The following is a 19069-nucleotide window of genomic DNA, read 5'->3' as shown; positions in this document are numbered from 1 at the left end:
TTAGTTAGACCTCCGCGGAAACGTGGGACACAAGATCAGTGCAAAGGAAACTAACGTACAACACACACTAAAAACTCAAGCTAAAGTCAAGATTAATTATTGCGTTTAGACAGCTGATGAATGATGATATTTGAGCAGCTGCCCAACCGAAGACTATGTAAGTCATTCAGTTTCCATGATATTGCACAACAGCCGTAAGCAACGGATAATTGAACGCCGAGTTCGGATAATTGAACGCAAAATACTCTAGAAGAGCAACCGAAAGTCTGTTTCCTGAGTCCCCGAGTTTGTTTGACAAAAACTATTGCTACGTAACGCAATCATTGTTACGCGACTAAGTAAGACAGAACACCATCGCTCGCCTAACACAATGCTAACCGAGCATTTACTAGTAAGTTAGTAGCGCGCGCTGCATTATGGATTGTTAATATCAACGCGCACCTTTTCGGCCGCATAGCAGTGGCGAGAGGTGCGTGTTGATATAAATACGCACCTGTCGGCTTCCGTAGAATGGGGACTTTGGCGGTCTCAAACGCATGCGCACATACTTAGGCACATACCTTCATGTATTTATGTTTCCGCATATTGACTGGTTAGACTAGCTGTGTATATGCCCTTACATAAATAGCGCACTCGTCTAATGGGACTGTCCCTAGACGTGCTTTTCAAGGACAAGCTTGACAGCTAGCTTAACTTGACCACATGTGCATGCGTCAAATCCGTCCACAAATTGTAATTATGACTTCTGTCAAATATATCCTATTCACTCAACCAAGTCTAATTACTCTGACAAAGACAATGATTGTAAAGTCTTGAGTCAACTACTAGTAGTAATTACGTAATTACGGAGAACAATTGAGTTTACCACTCTAGCACAGTTCCATCTATTAATTGCTTCAAACAATAGAAATGATTTCATGGCCTTTAAATTGCAAGTCACCAGTTTGCATTTGCTAACTAAAAGGACTCCCACAAAAACGAATGGAGAATGCAGGTCACCAAGAGGCAACAAACCCAAAAGAGTATGTCACAAGCGGTGACTCTCACTGCCGTTGAAACTTCTGTCACTTCTTCTGTCAGCTGGTCATCTTCTCTCAGCGGGCCTTCTTCACACGTAATCATAGCCAAAGTAATACTCTTTGCAAACTCGTCACAGCTAGACATGTCTTGAGGTTGACACAGACAAATGTGCTCACCGATAATCGAATGCGTTAGCAAAATGTCCAATGAGTTCTTACACGTGAGAGTGCAGCCCTTGGCGTTTTCATCTAGAACAGTCCTGCAATGAACTCTAAAGTTCGCCAGAGCCACTCTACAACGCGATTCACCATTGCACTTGTCGACTACGATAGCACACGGCGACTGCCTAGGGTAGCAGCTGCTGTGAAACAAAGTCGTTCGATCGAGACAACCGACGTCTCCTTGACAGTCGCAGCCATTAAATTGAATTCCAATTGGTCCACTGATAAGTCGCTGATATTCTCGTAGACACTCTCCACTGCAGCCCGTTCCCTTGTATACAGTCTGGCAAGCGACGGCCATGGTCGACATGGTAGAAGAACACGTGCTACTCCGGTTACACAATGTTGTTGCTTCAGCACACAGGTACGTCACCGATTGACACAGACCAAACGAAGTGAAGGCAATGACGAGTGAAAATGACAGAATTGGCCACGTCATCGCAGAGATACGGCTGCAGTTAGTTGTACACTGACCGCGGCTCTGACTGACAAAATTGCGCACATCTCTCAATCAAATACGCCGCTGCCCGACAATACGGACTGCTAATGCATGTCGATGACCACCCTCGAACGTAGAAACGTCGCGAATAGCAGACAGCTACGGTCTAATGACCGCATGGTAAGTATCAATTATCCTCACTGAATAGTTACCCAGCCATACAGATTACAATTGAGTTAATTGTCCTAGCGACCTCATACTGATATCAGATAGCTAGACGAGAGACGTAGAACTGATGACTTGCGTCGTGGAGAGAAAACAACTAGCTAATTCTAAGCTTCCACGGAAGACTGGGTGCTTGGAGCGAAAGTTGCTGACGCATATCGAGCTAAAAATGATGTAAAGTTGCTTGTTTCCACAGAAACGGATAGGGAGTATGGTACACTGCAGTGCATGGAGATCCTAATTTCTTGGCTCCGTCTGTGTACATACCTACTCACGCCTGGGATCACTCAGACAGGTCAGCACGTGCCAAATAATGTTGATTTGATCATCCACTGCGTAATAACAAGCACGCTTCAACTTCTATTTGATCTCACTTTGACCTGTACAAACTTCTGGTAGTGAAACGAGCTTCTTAGTGGCATACCAAAGATGGTACAGTACTGTGCTATTAATTAATTTAGCTGTGGCAGTACACCCTATATTATAGATAATTACTGTTGGAATGCGTAAGCAGACTACGCTAAACTAATACTGTTGACGTAAACAAAGTCGTCCTTTGTATTCGTAATTAAGTTGTTTTGTTCGCTAGTGTCCTAAGTGTTCAAGTGGTCTGTAGATCTAAACTGGAGACAACAACAACAAAGCTATACTGTACAATCTGGGATGAGTCGATCAGGCACCATACGTACTTGCATTTTCTACACGTGTGGAAGTGACAGCATGTTGTCACCTTTAGCTGCGGAAGACCATCTGCAAAAGAAATCCGTTTGATTTTGAAAGACCTTCATTCATACATTCCATCTTTTAGTAGCAGAACTCTGTATAGATATAATATTGGATATGTATACAAATAAGCTAGGTTGCACAGGACACAACTAGTCAAATATAGGAACTTGCAACTCAGAGAGATCACTAGGCACATGCAGCAGACAGGTTTAGTGAGATGATCCAAGTAACTGACAGCAGACCTAACACAGCAACCATCTGTCTGAACATGCGTATTGAGCCAATGCTGTCCTTATTAGACTAATTTACGGTACACGGGAGTCTTTTTTTGGCTGACCATGCAGACCAAACATTCCAACAGTGCACTACACGTATGATAGCTACAATTAACTAGGGTACCAGGCCATATCAGGGTTCACCCAACTTTAAGTCTTACCATAACCTACCAGAAACCTTGAGCAGTGCTGTTCTTTCTCTACTTCCAATTGTGGTACTACAGTAACATGTACAGCGTGCTAAACTTTGGCATGAAGACAATCAAACACAGTGGCAGTAAAAGTCAAACATTCGTAGGTATAGAAAAGACAATCAGCACCAAAATTCTTTCCTACAGCAATATCAATAATGACAGCTGTACACTATAGTATACAGCGTGGAATATAATGGTTGGTCATCAGTCATTCACCAACCACTTGGTGTTCATGGCCGACCACAATTTTGCTTTGATCAGACATACCTACATGACCAGTCAAGACATAATAGCTCATCAAGTACATGTGTTGTTCAACTAACAACATATAATCTAACAGGTACGTGTCTATTACAGTACTGTCAATTTGCACTCACGGATCTGGGCATCATCAACTATAATTTGATCTTACCTGCTGCTTCCCTCAGTTGTCTGGACGTTTGGGTCGCTTATTGATTCCTTACCATCTGATACGTGCAATAAATTTAGCTTGCTCATCTCTTGATCAGTTCATGTCATTACTTTAATTAACCTTCATTTAACCTTAACAGTTCATGTCATTACTGAATTTACTCTAACCCTAGTCATCATGATCAATAACAATGCAACAAACAAGCCAAATCTTCGGTTGTATTTTGATGGCAAATAAATACAGTAGTGAATAGATGCAACAAATAAGGAAAACGAACTAAATGTTGATGTCGATAATTACCGCACAATAAATTTTTGTGAAATCAAATAAGAATGAATGCCCAAAATTCAAAACAGCAGGTCAACCTCTTTGCTAGAGCATGATGTCTGACCAAAAATTTGCCTTATATTCCAATCTGGTATATGTGTCATTGAGCAGTGGCGTACGCAGGGTTTTTTCTCTATTGCTAGCAATACCCCTACTAGGGCCTTTCTGTCACAACATATATGATGCCTCCAAGAAATTATTGATTTGAGACATCAAATTCGTAAAGATGGAAAAACATTGATTCCTACTTGACAGCTGACGCAGTTCTATGCTCCTTCAGCTTCTCTTTAGATGTTTTACGTCGTAATTGATTGGCATTTCAATGGTTCTTTGCCAACACATTGCATGCCATATTACTCCTTCAGATTCTGTGCACCTTATCTGTCACTACAAATAGTTGTGAGTGTAGCTTTAGCAAGCTAAAACTGCTCAAAACCTAAAAAATTATATTCAACAATGACCATGCAATGACAGCATGACATCACTGCATAGAGGTATTGTTGTAACATCGTGCACTGGCAGACTCCCCGACAACATCATGGTTGGTGTGGTTGACATGTTTGTCAAGAAAAATCCTCGTACTATGGCCTTGAAGTTTCACAGCCAATAGCCCTATATAGCCTATTAAATAGTGACACATTTTAAGTATTGATGTTGTAATCAGCATGCACTGCATGTTTTAAAATCATTACAAGCTAATTGAATAACATTATTAGGGCTACTCACAGAGTATTGCTGAAGGAAGCTTGTGCATCAAATTTTGATGACCACATCAACTGCTTAATAATATTAAGCCTGAGTACACCACTGTTGATCAGACAAATTCAATTATTAAGCTGAATCATAACTAAAATGCTTAGGAGAATTCATTCACCACTACTCATTAATTAAGTTGATTAATTAAACTTCAATTGTATGTACATCAGTGCTATTTGATCATTACTTCACTGGTATGTTGTTATTGCTTTCAGCTAAGAGGAAAATTTCATTGTATTGCAATAATTGAGTTGTAGGTAGACTATACAGGCAGTCACCAGTGCTTCTTTCACTAAAACTACATCCTGCAACACACAAACACACACCACAACAACAACAACTACAACAACAACCTTACACTTACAGTGCGTTCGAATACTAGTTCTAGAACTGGAATTGTAAGGGGGAGCAAAGTTCTATAGCGTTCGATTGGTAGTTCTAGCAGTTCTGCCTAGTGAGCTGGAATTGTTAAAACTGTCACGCCCTACATGCAAAATTCTCGGAGGTTGACGAAGGGAAATGACGGGTACAGATGCTGAGACCGTTGTGGACCTTCTTGTTTGTTATAATCAACACTTGTGGCAACCATCAGCTTGTCAAACACCAGAAGAACGACATTTGGGACTGATTACAGTGACCTTCTTGGTGCAAGCAGCTCCAAAAAAACGAAAGTGAAAGCACTGCTGATGTTTGAACAAACTACAACAAGTGGAGTAGAAACGTCATGCTACTTCGTATGACATTTACTGGAAGTATGAGCCTTTGCGCATGCTCAACTTGCTGACAGTTCTAAGCGTTCGTTTGCTAGCAAGAGTTCCAACAGTTCTGACAGTTCTGGCAGTTCCAGTTCTAGAACTGGAACTAGTTTTCGAATGCAACCTTAGATCTGTTACCACATAGGGTTCAACAAGCACATGTATTATTATAGATGGTTATCAAATTCAGAGAGCAAGGAATGGTAGTCTCTAGATCAGGTATTGGAAACCAATTCTATGCCAAAATGAACAAAGCACCACCTTCCTTATTTAATAATTGGAAGTCCGGCAGCTGGAAGTCTACTGGAACGCTAGAGGTCCAGCACTTTCTGTTTAACGACTCCTGTACTGTTTGTAACACGGGCTGCCCGACTGCTCCTTTCACCATTTGTCTCAACTCCTGTTGGCAACGCCTGCAAGGGTGGTGAACAGTATACCGCCCAGTGAGTTCTCCCGCGGCCGCCCCACCAGTCGCTTCGCTCCCCTCGCCCTACAGCCTCCATATTTCTAGACCAATCGGCACAGTACAGAAGTGGACCAGAAGTGCAACGTTGTTTTCTGCTTCGTAACTGTCGGACAGTATGTGCTCGAGCAGAGGAAACGTCCGAAGCGTTGTCTTTGCGCATGAACTATCGACACGCCACTTCGTAAAAGGCAACAATCTCGAAACATAATGCAATACCATTTAGCCACAACACCCGGAAATGAGTTCTCCTAATTCGAACGATGCGAAGAGCTATATGAAGTTGAAGAAGACTCGTCTTACCAGCGGTGCGGCTCCAAGCACGTAGCAATCGTGTTCTTTGCCAAACTGCGCCGCCATTTTCAAACGTACGGGAGTTCTGAAACATCACGTGGATAGAACGAAGCCCCGGCTATAAGCTGTGAGGTCATGTGCGTGCGTTCATTGTAACGGGATAAATTTTATACTAGATACATGCCTCGTCGTTCGTACGGGCAAGAAAGATACTGTAGGGTTCTGACGGAAGACGCAGTCTAAGCCAGCCTCGAACTTCCAGACCAGAGAACGCGCAAAGCGCGCGAACTCTAGTCTGGACCTAGTCGATACTAAAATGATTTCAGAAATAGCCTTCTAAGCCAATCAGCTCCTACAACCCAAATCTCGGTTGTAAATTTTGATTGGCTTAGCAATAATTGGTTATGCCAAGTGAACTAACGCTGATTACGAGTGTAGCGCGCGTAATTAGATGCATGTTTACGTTAGCACTGCGTTATAGCACGTTAGTATGACATCATGACTGTTGCCTATTTAGAACATTACACTTGCTAGATTATTTAGTCTGCATTGAGTACAGCTACGCGTTATAGCAATAGGATAGAGTTGCTCTACTGCTGTGTCGGACTATTGCATCTGCTGCAAGCACTAACAGTGAGAAGTGCTACATTTGGTGACAGGAGTGGGATCCAGATAAATGGCAGAAGCGACAGACCAGCAGAATGCGGAGCAGGCAGTGCGCGCCCGAGGCAGTAGAATAGTGTCTCTTCCTGATTCGTTCAGTGATGGCGATGTGGAGCAATGGCTCAAGAAGTTTACCCTTTGTGCTGATGCAAATGGGTGGGAAGACGATGAGAGAAAAAAGAAGATTCTTCCGACATATCTAAATGGGAGAGCTTGGATTGTTTATGATCGGTTGCCAGAAGACAAGAAGGGCACGTATGATCGTTTGTGTACGTCACTTAAGAATGTCTTTTCCCCTGTTACAGCAGAGAGACGCCGCCTGGCAACGCGGCAGTTCAAAGAGAGAAAATGGAAGACTGATGAACCATTGGAGGTTTATGCAGGAGAGCTAGAACGTCTCCTGGACAGGGCTTACCCAGCACTAGGAGCCGATGATCGGCAACAGCAGCTAGTAGACCAGTTCACTGAAGGAATGCCACCAGCTGTACGTCGGGAATTAGAACTTCATGCACAGGCAACATTCGAGGATACCATACTGCGAGCAAGAGAGCTAAGGCTCTTGGAAGACAGAAAGAAGGTACGAGCTCAGACTGTCGAAGCTGTCAATGTGGTGAGGCAGAATGTTACCCATTCTGATTACACAACTGAGCTGGAACGACAAGTGCAACATCTAGAGGCACAATTGCGGCAACCAGCACCCACATGGTCTAAAGAGAAATACCCACAATTACCTCAGACACCACGAGGATTGAACAAAAGGGATCTGATTTGCTTTCAATGCAATCAGCCTGGGCACCTACGCCGTAATTGTCCCTTGTTCTCTGGTCCAAAACAGATTGGGCCTTGCTATCTTTGTGGCGAAATGGGTCATCACCAACGTCATTGTGGACAAAGGCCCACTCAACCTCAAGGTCGTCAAGGAAACAATCAGTCTTTGCACAGTCCAATCAATGGTGGTGCTTATGCAAGACAAGAATGTCATAGAAATAGAACATCCAAGTAGTCGAGCAAGCCAACTGATCGCTTCTATCAAATCAACGGCTTGATGCACTCTCTAACAGTAGAGGGAACTGTGGATGGAGTTCCATCCAAGTGTCTTATCGACACAGAAGCATCTCTTTCTTTAGTCCCGCCCTCATTTGGGAGTGGCAAGACAGTACATCCTTGTTCTGAAAGCATTATGTTACGTGCTGTCAATGGCACCTCATTGAAAGTACTGGGCAAGATTGACCTAATTGTGGCTCTAGGTTCTTGAGAGGCCCCACACCGCTTCCTGGTTGTGGAAACCCAGACAGGACCTATCTTGGGGTCAGACTTCCTGGCTAGTCATGGGATGATTGTGAATATGAAAGACAGTAGAATGAACTGGATTGGAGGATTAGTGGAATTAGTTAGGTCAGTGGTAGGGAATCAATCTTGCAGTCTTGTCCTAGAGGAACAAGTTTCAACCACAGCAATGAAGTGTGTGGTTGTCATGGCCAAGATGGTGAATAACAATGGCACTCACCTCACAGGAGCTGCCATGTTAGAACCTGATGAGGAATTAATGACTAACACAGGAACACTGGTGGCCAGAGTACTAGTAGATGCCTCAAAAGATAGGGTACCAGTACAGTTGATGTTTCTCCAAGACCCCAGGTGTCTCGAGAAGGGAACAGTGTTAGGAGAGTTGGAATGCATAGAACATTCTAATACATTATTAGCATCTAGTGAATGCCCAGTCTATGCAGTAAGTCACCAGCAGTCACACTCGGCTTTTCTCAGCCAGTTAAACTGGACAGAAACCAGACTTAGCCCACAGGAGAAAGGAGTACTGGAGCAGATGCTATTGCAGAACAGGCAATTGTTTTCGAAAGATCCCAGTGATATGGGCCGAACAACTATTGTGAAACATCACATACCTACACCAAGAGGACGCCCTTTCAAGTATCAGCCACATCGGATACCTCACCACCTGAAGCCTGTAATGGAGAGAACCAGATTGATGAAATGTTGCAAAAAATGTAATCAGCCCATCAGCCAGTCCTTGGTCATCACCAATAGTCCTAGTCAAAAAGAAAGACGGAAGTCATCGCTTTTGTGTTGACTACAGAGGCCTGAATGCAATTACCACAAAGGATGCATACCCACTTCCAAGAGTGGATGAGATCTTGAATTCCTTGGGTGGAGCAACATACTTTTCAACTTTGGATTTGGCAAGTGGCTATTGGCAGGTAGAGGTTCGTGAAGAGGACAAGGAGAAGACTGCCTTCACGTCTCCGCAGGGTCATTTTGAATTTCAGGTCATGCCCTTCGGACTCTGTAATGCACCGGCCACTTTCCAACGATTAATGGCATATGTTCTTGCCGGTTTACAGTCGGAACACTGCCTTATTTATCTGGATGATATCATTGTGTTTTCCTCTACATTCGAAGAGCACATCGAGAAATTGACAAAAGTCTTTCAGAGACTGAGGGAAGGAGGGCTAAAGCTGAAACCAAAGAAATGCTTCTTTGCTAAATCATTGGTGAAGTACTTGGGACATATTGTGTCTCAAAGAGAATTGGAACCTGACCCTGAGAAGATAAAGGCAGTAACAGAGTACCCAAGACCACAGTCAGCATCCGCTTTACGCAGCTTCCTGGGATTGGCTGGCTATTACCTTCGATTTATATCAGGATTTTCATCTGTAGCAGCTCAATTATTTCAGCTGCAGCAACAAAGCCGAAACAAGCCCCTCGTCTGGACAGAGGACGGTCACCATTCATTCTGCACACTTCAGCAGAAGTTGGTATCAGCTCCTATTTTGGCATTTCCTCAGTTCGAGGTCGAATTCATTCTGGCAACAGACGCAAGTGATACAGGGCTGGGAGCAGTTCTCTCCCAAATTCAACACGGCAAAGAGAGAGTGATTGCCTATGCTAGTCGAGTCCTACACAAGAGTGAGAAAAATTATTCTACCATCGAAAAGGAGGCACTGGCCGTAGTTTGGGCAGTCAATAATTTCAGGCCATGTCTGTATGGACGGCTCTTTACACTTATCACTGACCATTGTCCACTGACATGGCTGAAGTCCATTCGAGAGCCTAGAGGTCGCTTGGCACGTTGAATACTTCTTCTAAGCGAGTATGAGTGGTCTATTTGCCACAGACCTGACAAACAACACACCAATGCTGATGCACTGTCCAGACATCAACCGCCTTCTGTCAACACGGCCAGTCATCATGCGACACTTGATGAATCCTTTGAAGAGATCATGGCGCCTGTTAGAACTGTTCAGGACGTCTTAGGTGCTGTGGGAATGACCCCTACTTGGTCATATCGTGAACTGTGTGACATGCAAGCGGCGGACCCAATAATTTTACAAGTATTGGCTCAATTCCCAGAACGTCCCTCCGCTACAGGACGATGAAGATCTCATCCCAAATTGATTGCTTATCGCAAGATTTGGCACCAGCTGGCCCTCGATGATGGCATTCTATATCGTTTTTGCCCTGCCACCCCTGCTGACGGTGGGGAGGATAAGCAGTGGCTTGTTTTACCAACTTGTCATGACAATGAAGGTCATTTTGGAGCCGATAAAACGATAGGTCGTGTTTCTGACACATGCTGGTGGCCAGGCTATACCAAGGATATATATGAATACATCCAATCTTGCGAGATGTGCAGCCGAAGGAAGCCCATGTCCAAGGCCAAAGCAATGCTACAGAATGTACCTGTAGGAGGTCCTATGGAAATGATAGGGCTAGACTTTATTGGGCCTTTGCCAAGTACTGAAGCAGGCAACAAACATGTTCTAGTGGTGGTGGACTATTTCACTAAATGGGTCGAGGCTTTTCCACTACCGGACCAGAAAGCTGAAACAGTGGCCCGAGCTCTGATGCGAGACGTTGTTTCTAGATATGGAGTTCCAGTCGTCATACATAGCGACAAGGGAGCAAATTTCGAGGGCAATGTCATGAAGCAGTTGTGTCAATTACTCGGTATGAAGAAGACTAGGACAACTGCTTACCATCCCCTGAGTGATGGATTAGTTGAAAGAATGAATAAGATCCTCATGGAAGCCATCTCAAAGTATGTTTCCAACAACCAGCGTGACTGGGATCTGTGGCTTCCTCTTGTATTGTTTGGCTATCAAACTTCGAAACATGCGTCCACTGGAGAGACACCGCACCGACTCATGTTTGGCAGAAAGGCACGTCTACCTATAGATGTGGAGCTACAGAATCCCCTTCCACAACCTCAACCAACGACTGATTTTAAGCAAGCAGTTGAGAAACAGTTACAGATGACAAGAGAATTTGCAGACAATGAGATAGTGCAAGCTCAACACAGACAAAAAAGGAACTATGACGACAGTAGCCGTGGTTCTGTGTACAAGGTAGATGATTACGTTTGGCTGTATAACCCAGCAATACCTAAAGGATTATCTCCAAAGCTTGCTAAGCGATACACTGGACCATTCAAGGTTATAAAGGTTCATGGTAGCACCAATGTCTCTATCAGACGACCCAAAGGAGGACGTGTTCAGCGAATTCATGTCAACAGAGTGAGTCCATGTTACCGAAGAATGCCCAGCCAGACTCCAGAATGTTCTACAAGAAATAACCATGCAACCGGACGAGCTTCTCATGATCAACGTCATCCGTCATCTACATCGCCCGAGGTGGACATCCATCATCACATCGACGAGGAGGAAGCAGTCTTGGTAAGAGCCAACGGCAATGCGGTTAATGTTCCACCTGTTCAAGTCCTTCCAGCACAACCGATGGTTCCACCTGCACCTCCGCCTGTTAGTCGTGTTGGTCGCCGACTCGTTCAGCCTGCCTGGATGAGAGCCGGGGATTACAACGTTGGATATTATTGACTCGAGTGTTGTGATTGATCTACCTGTTCGTCGTACTGATCTTAGAAGACGTGAGAACCCGTTTCATTACTAGAGGGGGAGGAATGTAGCGCGAGTAATTAGATGCATGTTTACGTTAGCACTGCGTTATAGCACGTTAGTATGACATCATGACTGTTGCCTATTTAGACCATTACACTTGCTAGATTATTTAGTCTGCATTGAGTACAGCTACGCGTTATAGCAACAGGATAGAGTTGCTCTACTGCTGTGTCGGACCACTGCATCTGCTGCAAGCACTAACAGTGAGAAGTGCTACAAGAGCGTGTGAATCCTTGTGGCGCCTAAGTGCAAGCACGCGTCATACACATGTCTAAAAACGCGTTCCGGGTGACATACTGGCGTCTGCGACACTGGGAATTGCGTCACTGCATTCTGAACAGCGAACAACGGTGGAGTACCTTCTGAATGGACGAGATGTATTCGCTACATTTCCGACTGGTTTTGGAAAGTCTGCTATTATCCAATGCTGATTGCGCGCGTGCGAAGTCCTCGTGGGCGGCTAAGTATAGACGTGATGAAGACTCTGGTGCACGCACACATCTTACTTTTAGTTTCAGCTTCAGTTCTTCGATATTTTCAAGCCTGCGGTGAGAGGACATGCACAGCAGCGTCGCTAGACCATCACCTTTCACAACTGGTCGCGCGGTAGTCTCGCCAGTCGAGCGGTTAGACTAGTTAGCGGTCTGCCGAAGAATCAAAGAGTTGTGGTTTTATGGTCCACCAAAATATCGCCGCAAACACTGTAATATAGTGTACTATGGTATTGACTCTCTAGGCTAGTCACGCAATACTAAGTGTACAAGTACTGTGTCTGCTTATATACTAGTGCTATTCGTACACGCATGCGCAATGTAGTCTACTCCTCTTACATCTCCTTTCCAAAAATGTTCTATCTAAGCTAGCAGTAAAGTCTAGACAACGTAATCCTTCAGGTAAGCAGGTTTTTTCACAACTCGTTTGCTGCGGGCGACATTCGTTGTTTCTGTGTGTTTGGAGATCGTTGCGGGTGTTATTCTGCTTTGTTGTGACGTCTTCATTTGTGTTGTCTGTTGTTTGGGTTTTGTTGTTGCTGGTGCTGCTCGTAGATGTTTTCTATTTCTGCGAAGAAGTCGTCCGTCTTCTGTAGTGACATCATAGGATCGAATGTTTATTTGTCTCTGAACGGTTGCTGGTTTCCACTTGTGGTCGTAGGCGTTGAGTGGTTGTATGTGGACAGCTTGACCAGGTTGAAGGCGAGGCAGATCCTTTACTGTTTTGTTATAGTAATGGGCTTGTTTTGCTTGTCGTGTTGCTAGTTCCTGAAGAACATCGACTGGTATCTGAGCTTTCAGTAGCTTTGCAGTGGTAGGTAGAAGAGTTCTGGTTCTCCTACTCATCAGTCGCTGTGCTGAGCTAGTTTGCATTCCTGCTGTTGGCGTGTTGCTGTGATCCAACAGTGAAAGCCATGGGTCTGACCCAGTGATCTTTGCTTTTCCCATGATGTGTTTTGCGGTTTTGACTGCACTTTCTGCTTTCCCATTTGATTGGGGATACCCTGGACTCGAAGTGATATGGTCAAACTGATGTCTTGGCAAAGTCTTTGAATTTATCTGACGCAAACTGTGGTCCATTGTCTGATACAACTGCTGATGAAATTCCATATCTTGCGTAATGACTTTTCAGTTTTCTGATGACTGTGGCTAAGTCCATACTGTCCAAACGATCTATCTCCCAAAAAGTTACTGTAGTAATCGACTGTAATCAGATAATGCTGATCTGAAAGCGTAAAGATATCCAGTCCGACTTTGCTCCATGGTCTACTTGGGATTTGGTGTGGTGTTAGCGTTTCTTTCTGCTGCTGTGTGTCAAGGGCTTGACAAACTTTGCATTGGCTGACATAAGCTGCAAAGTCAGCAGTCATACCGGGCCAGAATATGCATTGTCTGGCTCGACGTTGACATCCAACTATGCCTAGATGTGAGCTATGTATCTTTTGCAAGGTATTTGCTCTCATCGATTTTGGTAGGACACATCTATCATTTCTGTATATAATGTTATGTTGCACAACTAGCTCATCTCGATAGCAGTAATATGGAAGTAAATCCGGTGGAAGGTTGTTCTTGTTTGGCCATCCTTGTACAATTATAAGCTTGAGCTGTTGCAATGTAGGGTCTTTCGCTGTTTCTTCTTGGATTTGTGCTATTGCCTCTTGTGTTAGAGGTATGTAATCCGCCATATTGATATGTTCGATTTCAATTGCAACATTGGTCTGTTGGTGTACCACTTCCAAATGGCTGGATGATGGTCCTTTGTCAGTAGGTAAATAGGCTCGTGACAGTGTATCAGCTAAAAACATCTGAGTACCACGCTTGTAGGTAACTGTGATGTCGTAACGCTGTCGCCTGAGAAGCATCCTTTGCAGTCGTGTTGGTGTCTTCTGTAGATGTTTTTCGACCATAGTTTCTAAAGGTTTGCGATCAGTTTCTACCGATACTGGTCTGCCGTAGGTGTAGTGGTAAAACCTTTCTATCCCAATAACGATTGCAAGTAATTCCTTCTCAATTTGAGCGTACTTTTGTTCTGTCGTTGTCAGAACCCTGCTTGCGTAGGCTACCGGCTTGCCTGCTTGCATGAGAGCTGCTTGCAGACCTTTCCTGACGGATCGCACCGTACTGTTGTCAGCTCAGCCGAGTCAAAGTATTGCAGTACGGGTGCTTCAGTAATAGGGTTTTTTTATTTCTGACTCATCGTCTTCCATACGGTAAATGCGGTACGGTTGTTTTGGTGAAGCTGTCTTCTTTTGTGATTGTTTCTGCCGGCAAACGGAAGCAAAGTGGTTTGCTTTGCCACACTTGGAGCATGTTTTGCCTAGTGCTGGATATTGTCTTGGACCTTTGTCATGTCGTCGTCCACAATACTGACATGTCTGCGGTACCCTAGCGGTTACCGTGGCTTGTCTCCTCCTAGGCCTGTTGCGTGTGCTGTACGCGGTCAGTGCATGCACGTCATCGCTGAAGCTAATGGCTTTGGCTTGTGCAGATGTTGACTCTGCGGCACGGCATATGAATATCGCGGTCGCCAAAGTTAATTTGGCTTCTTGCAGCAGTTTCTGACGGATGTCATGGTTGCGTATCCCATGGACTATCTTGTTGCGCAACAAAATCTTGGATCGCACCATAATTGCATGCACGAATCATGCTTCTTAGCGAAATTAGGTAGTCAAGAAAAGGCTCACCTTGCTTCTGTGCTCGCTGCGGGAGCTGGTACCGTTCGTAGATCACGTTTGTTTTGCTGAAGCAGTACGCTTCCATATGGCGAAGCACTACTGCCATATCATTTCTATCTTCACCTTCTGCGAAGAGCAAGGTGTCCAGAACCTCGAGAGCTTCTGCCGGCAGGCATTGCTGGAAGGTCGCCACTCGCTCCTCGTGCGATCTTCTGGTCATTCGGGACGAGACCTCGAAAGATTCCCATCTTCTGCGAAACGTTCACCAGTTTTGTGCCAAGTTGCCTTTTAGACTCAATCTCTCCGGCAACGGGACTGTCACATTCGTCAGATGAACGAGATCGCGTGGCTCCGGTGACTCTCGTACTTGTGTAGCCGTAGACATTGTTGCTCATAAACAGTCTCCTGCGAGTCACTGCACTTCTGACACCTTGTAATATAGTGTACTATGGTATTGACTCTCTAGGCTAGTCACGCAATACTAAGTGTACAAGTACTGTGTCTGCTTATATCCCAGTGCTATTTGTACTACGCATGCGCAATGTAGTCTACTCCTCTTACAAACACTGCAGACGTCTCTACTTTGTTCGTAAGATCTCATGGCATTTACAAATGATATGTTGATCTAGGTAGAGCGATCTTACGCTGTTAGACTACCATCTAGCATCGCTTTTGATAAATACTTCCGAAATCATTCTAGTATCGACTTGGTCCAGACTAGAGTTTGCGCGCTTCGCGCAGTCTCTGGTCTGAAAGTTCGAGGCTAAGACTAAGCTAACCTCGTACCCAGGCCCTCTTGCGCGCCCGGAGAAGAGGGCCTGGTACACGTTGTATTTGCATGCGCGCATAAATTAGAAGGAAATCGTGGTAATGGTTGCACGCATGCGGTACCGACGTTGTTTAGAATCTCGAGCCGATAATGTCGCGCGCAATGAGATCTAATTTGGCAAATGGTGGATGAAGGCAGAGCTTCCGGTTTTGATATGGCTTTGCACTACGCTCTAGGCAAGCTTAATTAGGCTGTGTAATGTAGAGCTGAAAGAACAGCAGCGTGTTGTCTACAACGGAAACGATCGCGACGTGTTCCAATTCGTCTGGCTTCCTACAGGATACGGTAAATCGCTGTGCTATCAACATAGACCGTTTATGGTTGACTTAGCTAGGGAAATGTGGTCAAGAAGATTGTGGATAGGTCGTACGCGTACGCGTCATTGTCGTGTCACAGCGCTGGCAGATCTGTTGTGGAAGAGCGTCTGTCATAGAGATACAAATCCCCAAAATAAGCTGAAACTTCTTCTGCAGTCCTTCTCGGTACGCAAACCCTGTAAACAACCTGACAGACTGCAGTACGAGTAGACATGGCTGAAAGACAAACGCGACACTCCAAGCAACTACCATAATAAACAAGGTCAATACTTAGGCTCTGGGTCTAGATCTAGGGCTTCATCACTACTCACACAGAAGCTGTCGATTGCGCGCGACATCATCGTCTCGAGATTCTAAACAACGTCAATTCCGCATGCGTGCAATCATTACCACGATTTCCTTCTAATTTATGCGCGCATGCGAATACAACGTGTACCAGGCTCTCTTCTCCGGGCGCGCAAGAGGGCCTGGGTACGAGGCTAAGTCTAAGCGTATGTGGACACGTCACGTGTAACCTTTGTTTTCAGGTCCCAAATGTTTGGAATAAATTCGAATCTTGTTATTCACGCTATTTTCGATAGAAATCGACACTCCCCGTGTAGCGCTTGATACAGAAAACGTGTAGGTTGACAGAATTTGGAGAGACGAAGAGTAGCTTCAATTGGCAAGATATATTCGATTGCTAGAAGCTTTGCGAAGGACGACGAAACGTACAGTTCACACTGGGCGTGTGTTCAACTAAACTGGAACGTGTAATGTTTGCGTCACCAAGAAATTCTAGGCGGAATCGACCCCTCAAGAGAGGACCATGTACAATTTTTGAAGTTTTTGTTACGCAAACCTTTTCCTTTGCATGCCGAGTGTGTATGCGGCCCGGTTTGGGAATTGACGATACGCTCCTTGGAACGAAATTTTCCGATAAGTCCATTTTTGGCGTTATACGAGTCTCTACATCTTACGAATGCGCATGAGGCCTATTGTAGTAGCCTCGTACCCAGACCCTCTTGCGCACCCGGAGAGGGCCTGGGTACGAGGCTAGCCAATTAGTCAGAGCCGTATCAGGGATGCGAAGAATCTAAAATGGCGGCCCATACAAAAGTATCCAAACGCATCCAAACCGGATCTCTCAGAACTCCTTACAGAAATCTCGGACCCACGTAGCGCTCATCTTCAAACGTTCCTAATGGTAGCCAGACTATCACCGCGGACATTAAGCGCCTCCGAAGCCAGCTATCGGCAAGTAAAATAACCCGATTTATTCTTTCGCATTTCACATTTCACTTATGTCAGCCAGGCTAGCGCCTCACTCGAAGCAGCTACAACGACGAGAGTTACACCAAACGATTCGCTCTTGTCCGAAGAATTGCACTGAACGAACAGCTAGAAATGTGCAAAGTCACCTTGTATTAGTCAACTGCTGCCATGCAGTTCCACGTACTGCTTCCCACAACGCCATGTTGTTCCGGTAACGTGTGTACATGTGACTACCGTTTGGAAGCCTAGCTGCTACTTCCACCTGCTGCTAAATGCTGCTTACAGTTGCGTGTAGTTGAACATGTACAGTACGACTATATATGTTCAACGGCGCGGCGTCCTGTCTGACTATCTGTGCATGTAAGCGTGTATCTCTTCCGTGGAACCCTAGGTAATGGGAGTTGTTTATAGATGCAATCAGTGTTATTACGTACATCCGTGAGCTGGTACGTACTTCCGTGTATGCTGAGCGTAACGTGAGAGTTGTCTAGAGATGCAATCAAAGATTGAAATCCCGGCCGAGCTGCACACGTTTACTAGGACTGTCATTTCCATTTCAAACTATACAAGTCTAAAAACATTTTGAAAAAATGATGGATATGTACTTATGTCATTTATGCCCATCTCCTACATCACAATCTTTTTACCTAAAAAATAAAAAACATTTTGAGAAAATGATGGGTATGTAGAGATGGGTATGTACTTAATCATGCTCATTTCCTTCATCACAATCTTTTTACCTAAATTAATTACAACGCAGCAGTCGTGTGTGACACTACTCAACCTTACAGACAAGATGAACAGTCAACTGAAAACATGATCAGATCAAAATATGAGTAAATTCTAAAATAAATGATAATGTATTTAATTATCTAGACGCAGACCGGAAGTAGTCGGCATTCAGCTTCTGGTGGAAGTCAAAATTTCACACTTGCTCGCGTAGTATACTTTTAACATATCTAAAAATACATGAAACAAGTCCAAAACATTTTGAAAAAATGATGGGTATGTACTTATGTCATTTATGCCCATCTCCTACATCACAATCTTTTTACCTATATCGCTTGCAGCAGTTGTGAATGTGATGTACGAGATGGGCATTAAATGACATAAGTACATACCCATCATTTTCTCAAAATGTTTTTGGACTTGTATAAAGAGAGTTGCAACGACCCCGTATTTTGGACTCCATTTTGACTCCAACTGCGCAACTACAATAATCTGGAAAAAATCGTATGAAACAAATAACGTTTCCATAATAACTGAGCTGTTACCCTACTCAAGCAGAAACGTGTAGCGTAAAATCGAGGTCGACTGAACGTCAGTACGTATCGCTTCTCGTTGGTCTTGGTTTCAGAAAGTAGTTGCTGAGAGATATGAAGCTTACAACAAACCGCATTACACCCTAGATTTGTTCCTCGCACCCTATGCACTCTAACAGAAAACCTTCGAAGTAGAACTAGGCGATCGGAACGTTACTTTCCAAGGACTCTTGCAGAACCTCTCGCGTTAGCCTCGGAATTCGGTTTATGTCACCCTAACTGTGCAACATGTATCTTAGACTTATCTGTGAGCACATTAAGACGTATAATCTTTTGAAAACGATCAATCAGTTAAAGAAATAATCAAGCGAGACTACGCAAACTACAAAAGACAGTATAAATTCTAAGCAGCAATCATACTCTCTCTCTCTCTCTATATATTTTTTATATGCATATATATATATATATATTAAATATATTCTTCTTCTATGCAAACTACCCCAAACTGCCCCAGACTACCCCAAACTACCCTACCCACCCAGT

At 44.3% G+C, this 19069-nt stretch overlaps 3 protein-coding genes across 3 annotated transcripts; 1 reads left to right on the top strand and 2 right to left on the bottom strand.

The window, feature by feature from the left end:
- Positions 1-724: 724 nt before the first annotated feature.
- On the bottom strand, positions 725-6181 carry LOC134189514 (uncharacterized). Its single transcript, XM_062657807.1, has 4 exons — positions 6117-6181; positions 4783-4900; positions 2595-2655; positions 725-2528 (listed from the first exon to the last, which is right to left on the bottom strand). Exon 4 carries the CDS (start codon positions 1678-1680, stop codon positions 958-960), a length of 723 nt encoding a protein of 240 aa, XP_062513791.1. The 5' UTR covers positions 1681-2528; positions 2595-2655; positions 4783-4900; positions 6117-6181; the 3' UTR covers positions 725-957.
- Positions 6182-10927: 4746 nt separating this feature from the next.
- On the top strand, positions 10928-11890 carry LOC134190163 (uncharacterized). Its single transcript, XM_062658594.1, has one exon. The coding sequence runs from the start codon at positions 10931-10933 to the stop codon at positions 11615-11617; it is 687 nt and encodes a 228-aa protein (XP_062514578.1). The 5' UTR covers positions 10928-10930; the 3' UTR covers positions 11618-11890.
- A 450-nt stretch (positions 11891-12340) lies between these two features.
- On the bottom strand, positions 12341-14257 carry LOC134190054 (uncharacterized). The gene has a single exon (XM_062658470.1). It carries the CDS (start codon positions 13297-13299, stop codon positions 12571-12573), a length of 729 nt encoding a protein of 242 aa, XP_062514454.1. The 5' UTR covers positions 13300-14257; the 3' UTR covers positions 12341-12570.
- Between the last annotated feature and the right edge of the window lie 4812 nt (positions 14258-19069).

Source organism: Corticium candelabrum, chromosome 14 (assembly GCF_963422355.1).
Source record: "Corticium candelabrum chromosome 14, ooCorCand1.1, whole genome shotgun sequence".
NCBI lineage: Eukaryota > Metazoa > Porifera > Homoscleromorpha > Homosclerophorida > Plakinidae > Corticium > Corticium candelabrum.
Note: the sequence above shows the minus strand (reverse complement) of the source record. Positions and strands in the feature narration are given on the sequence as shown.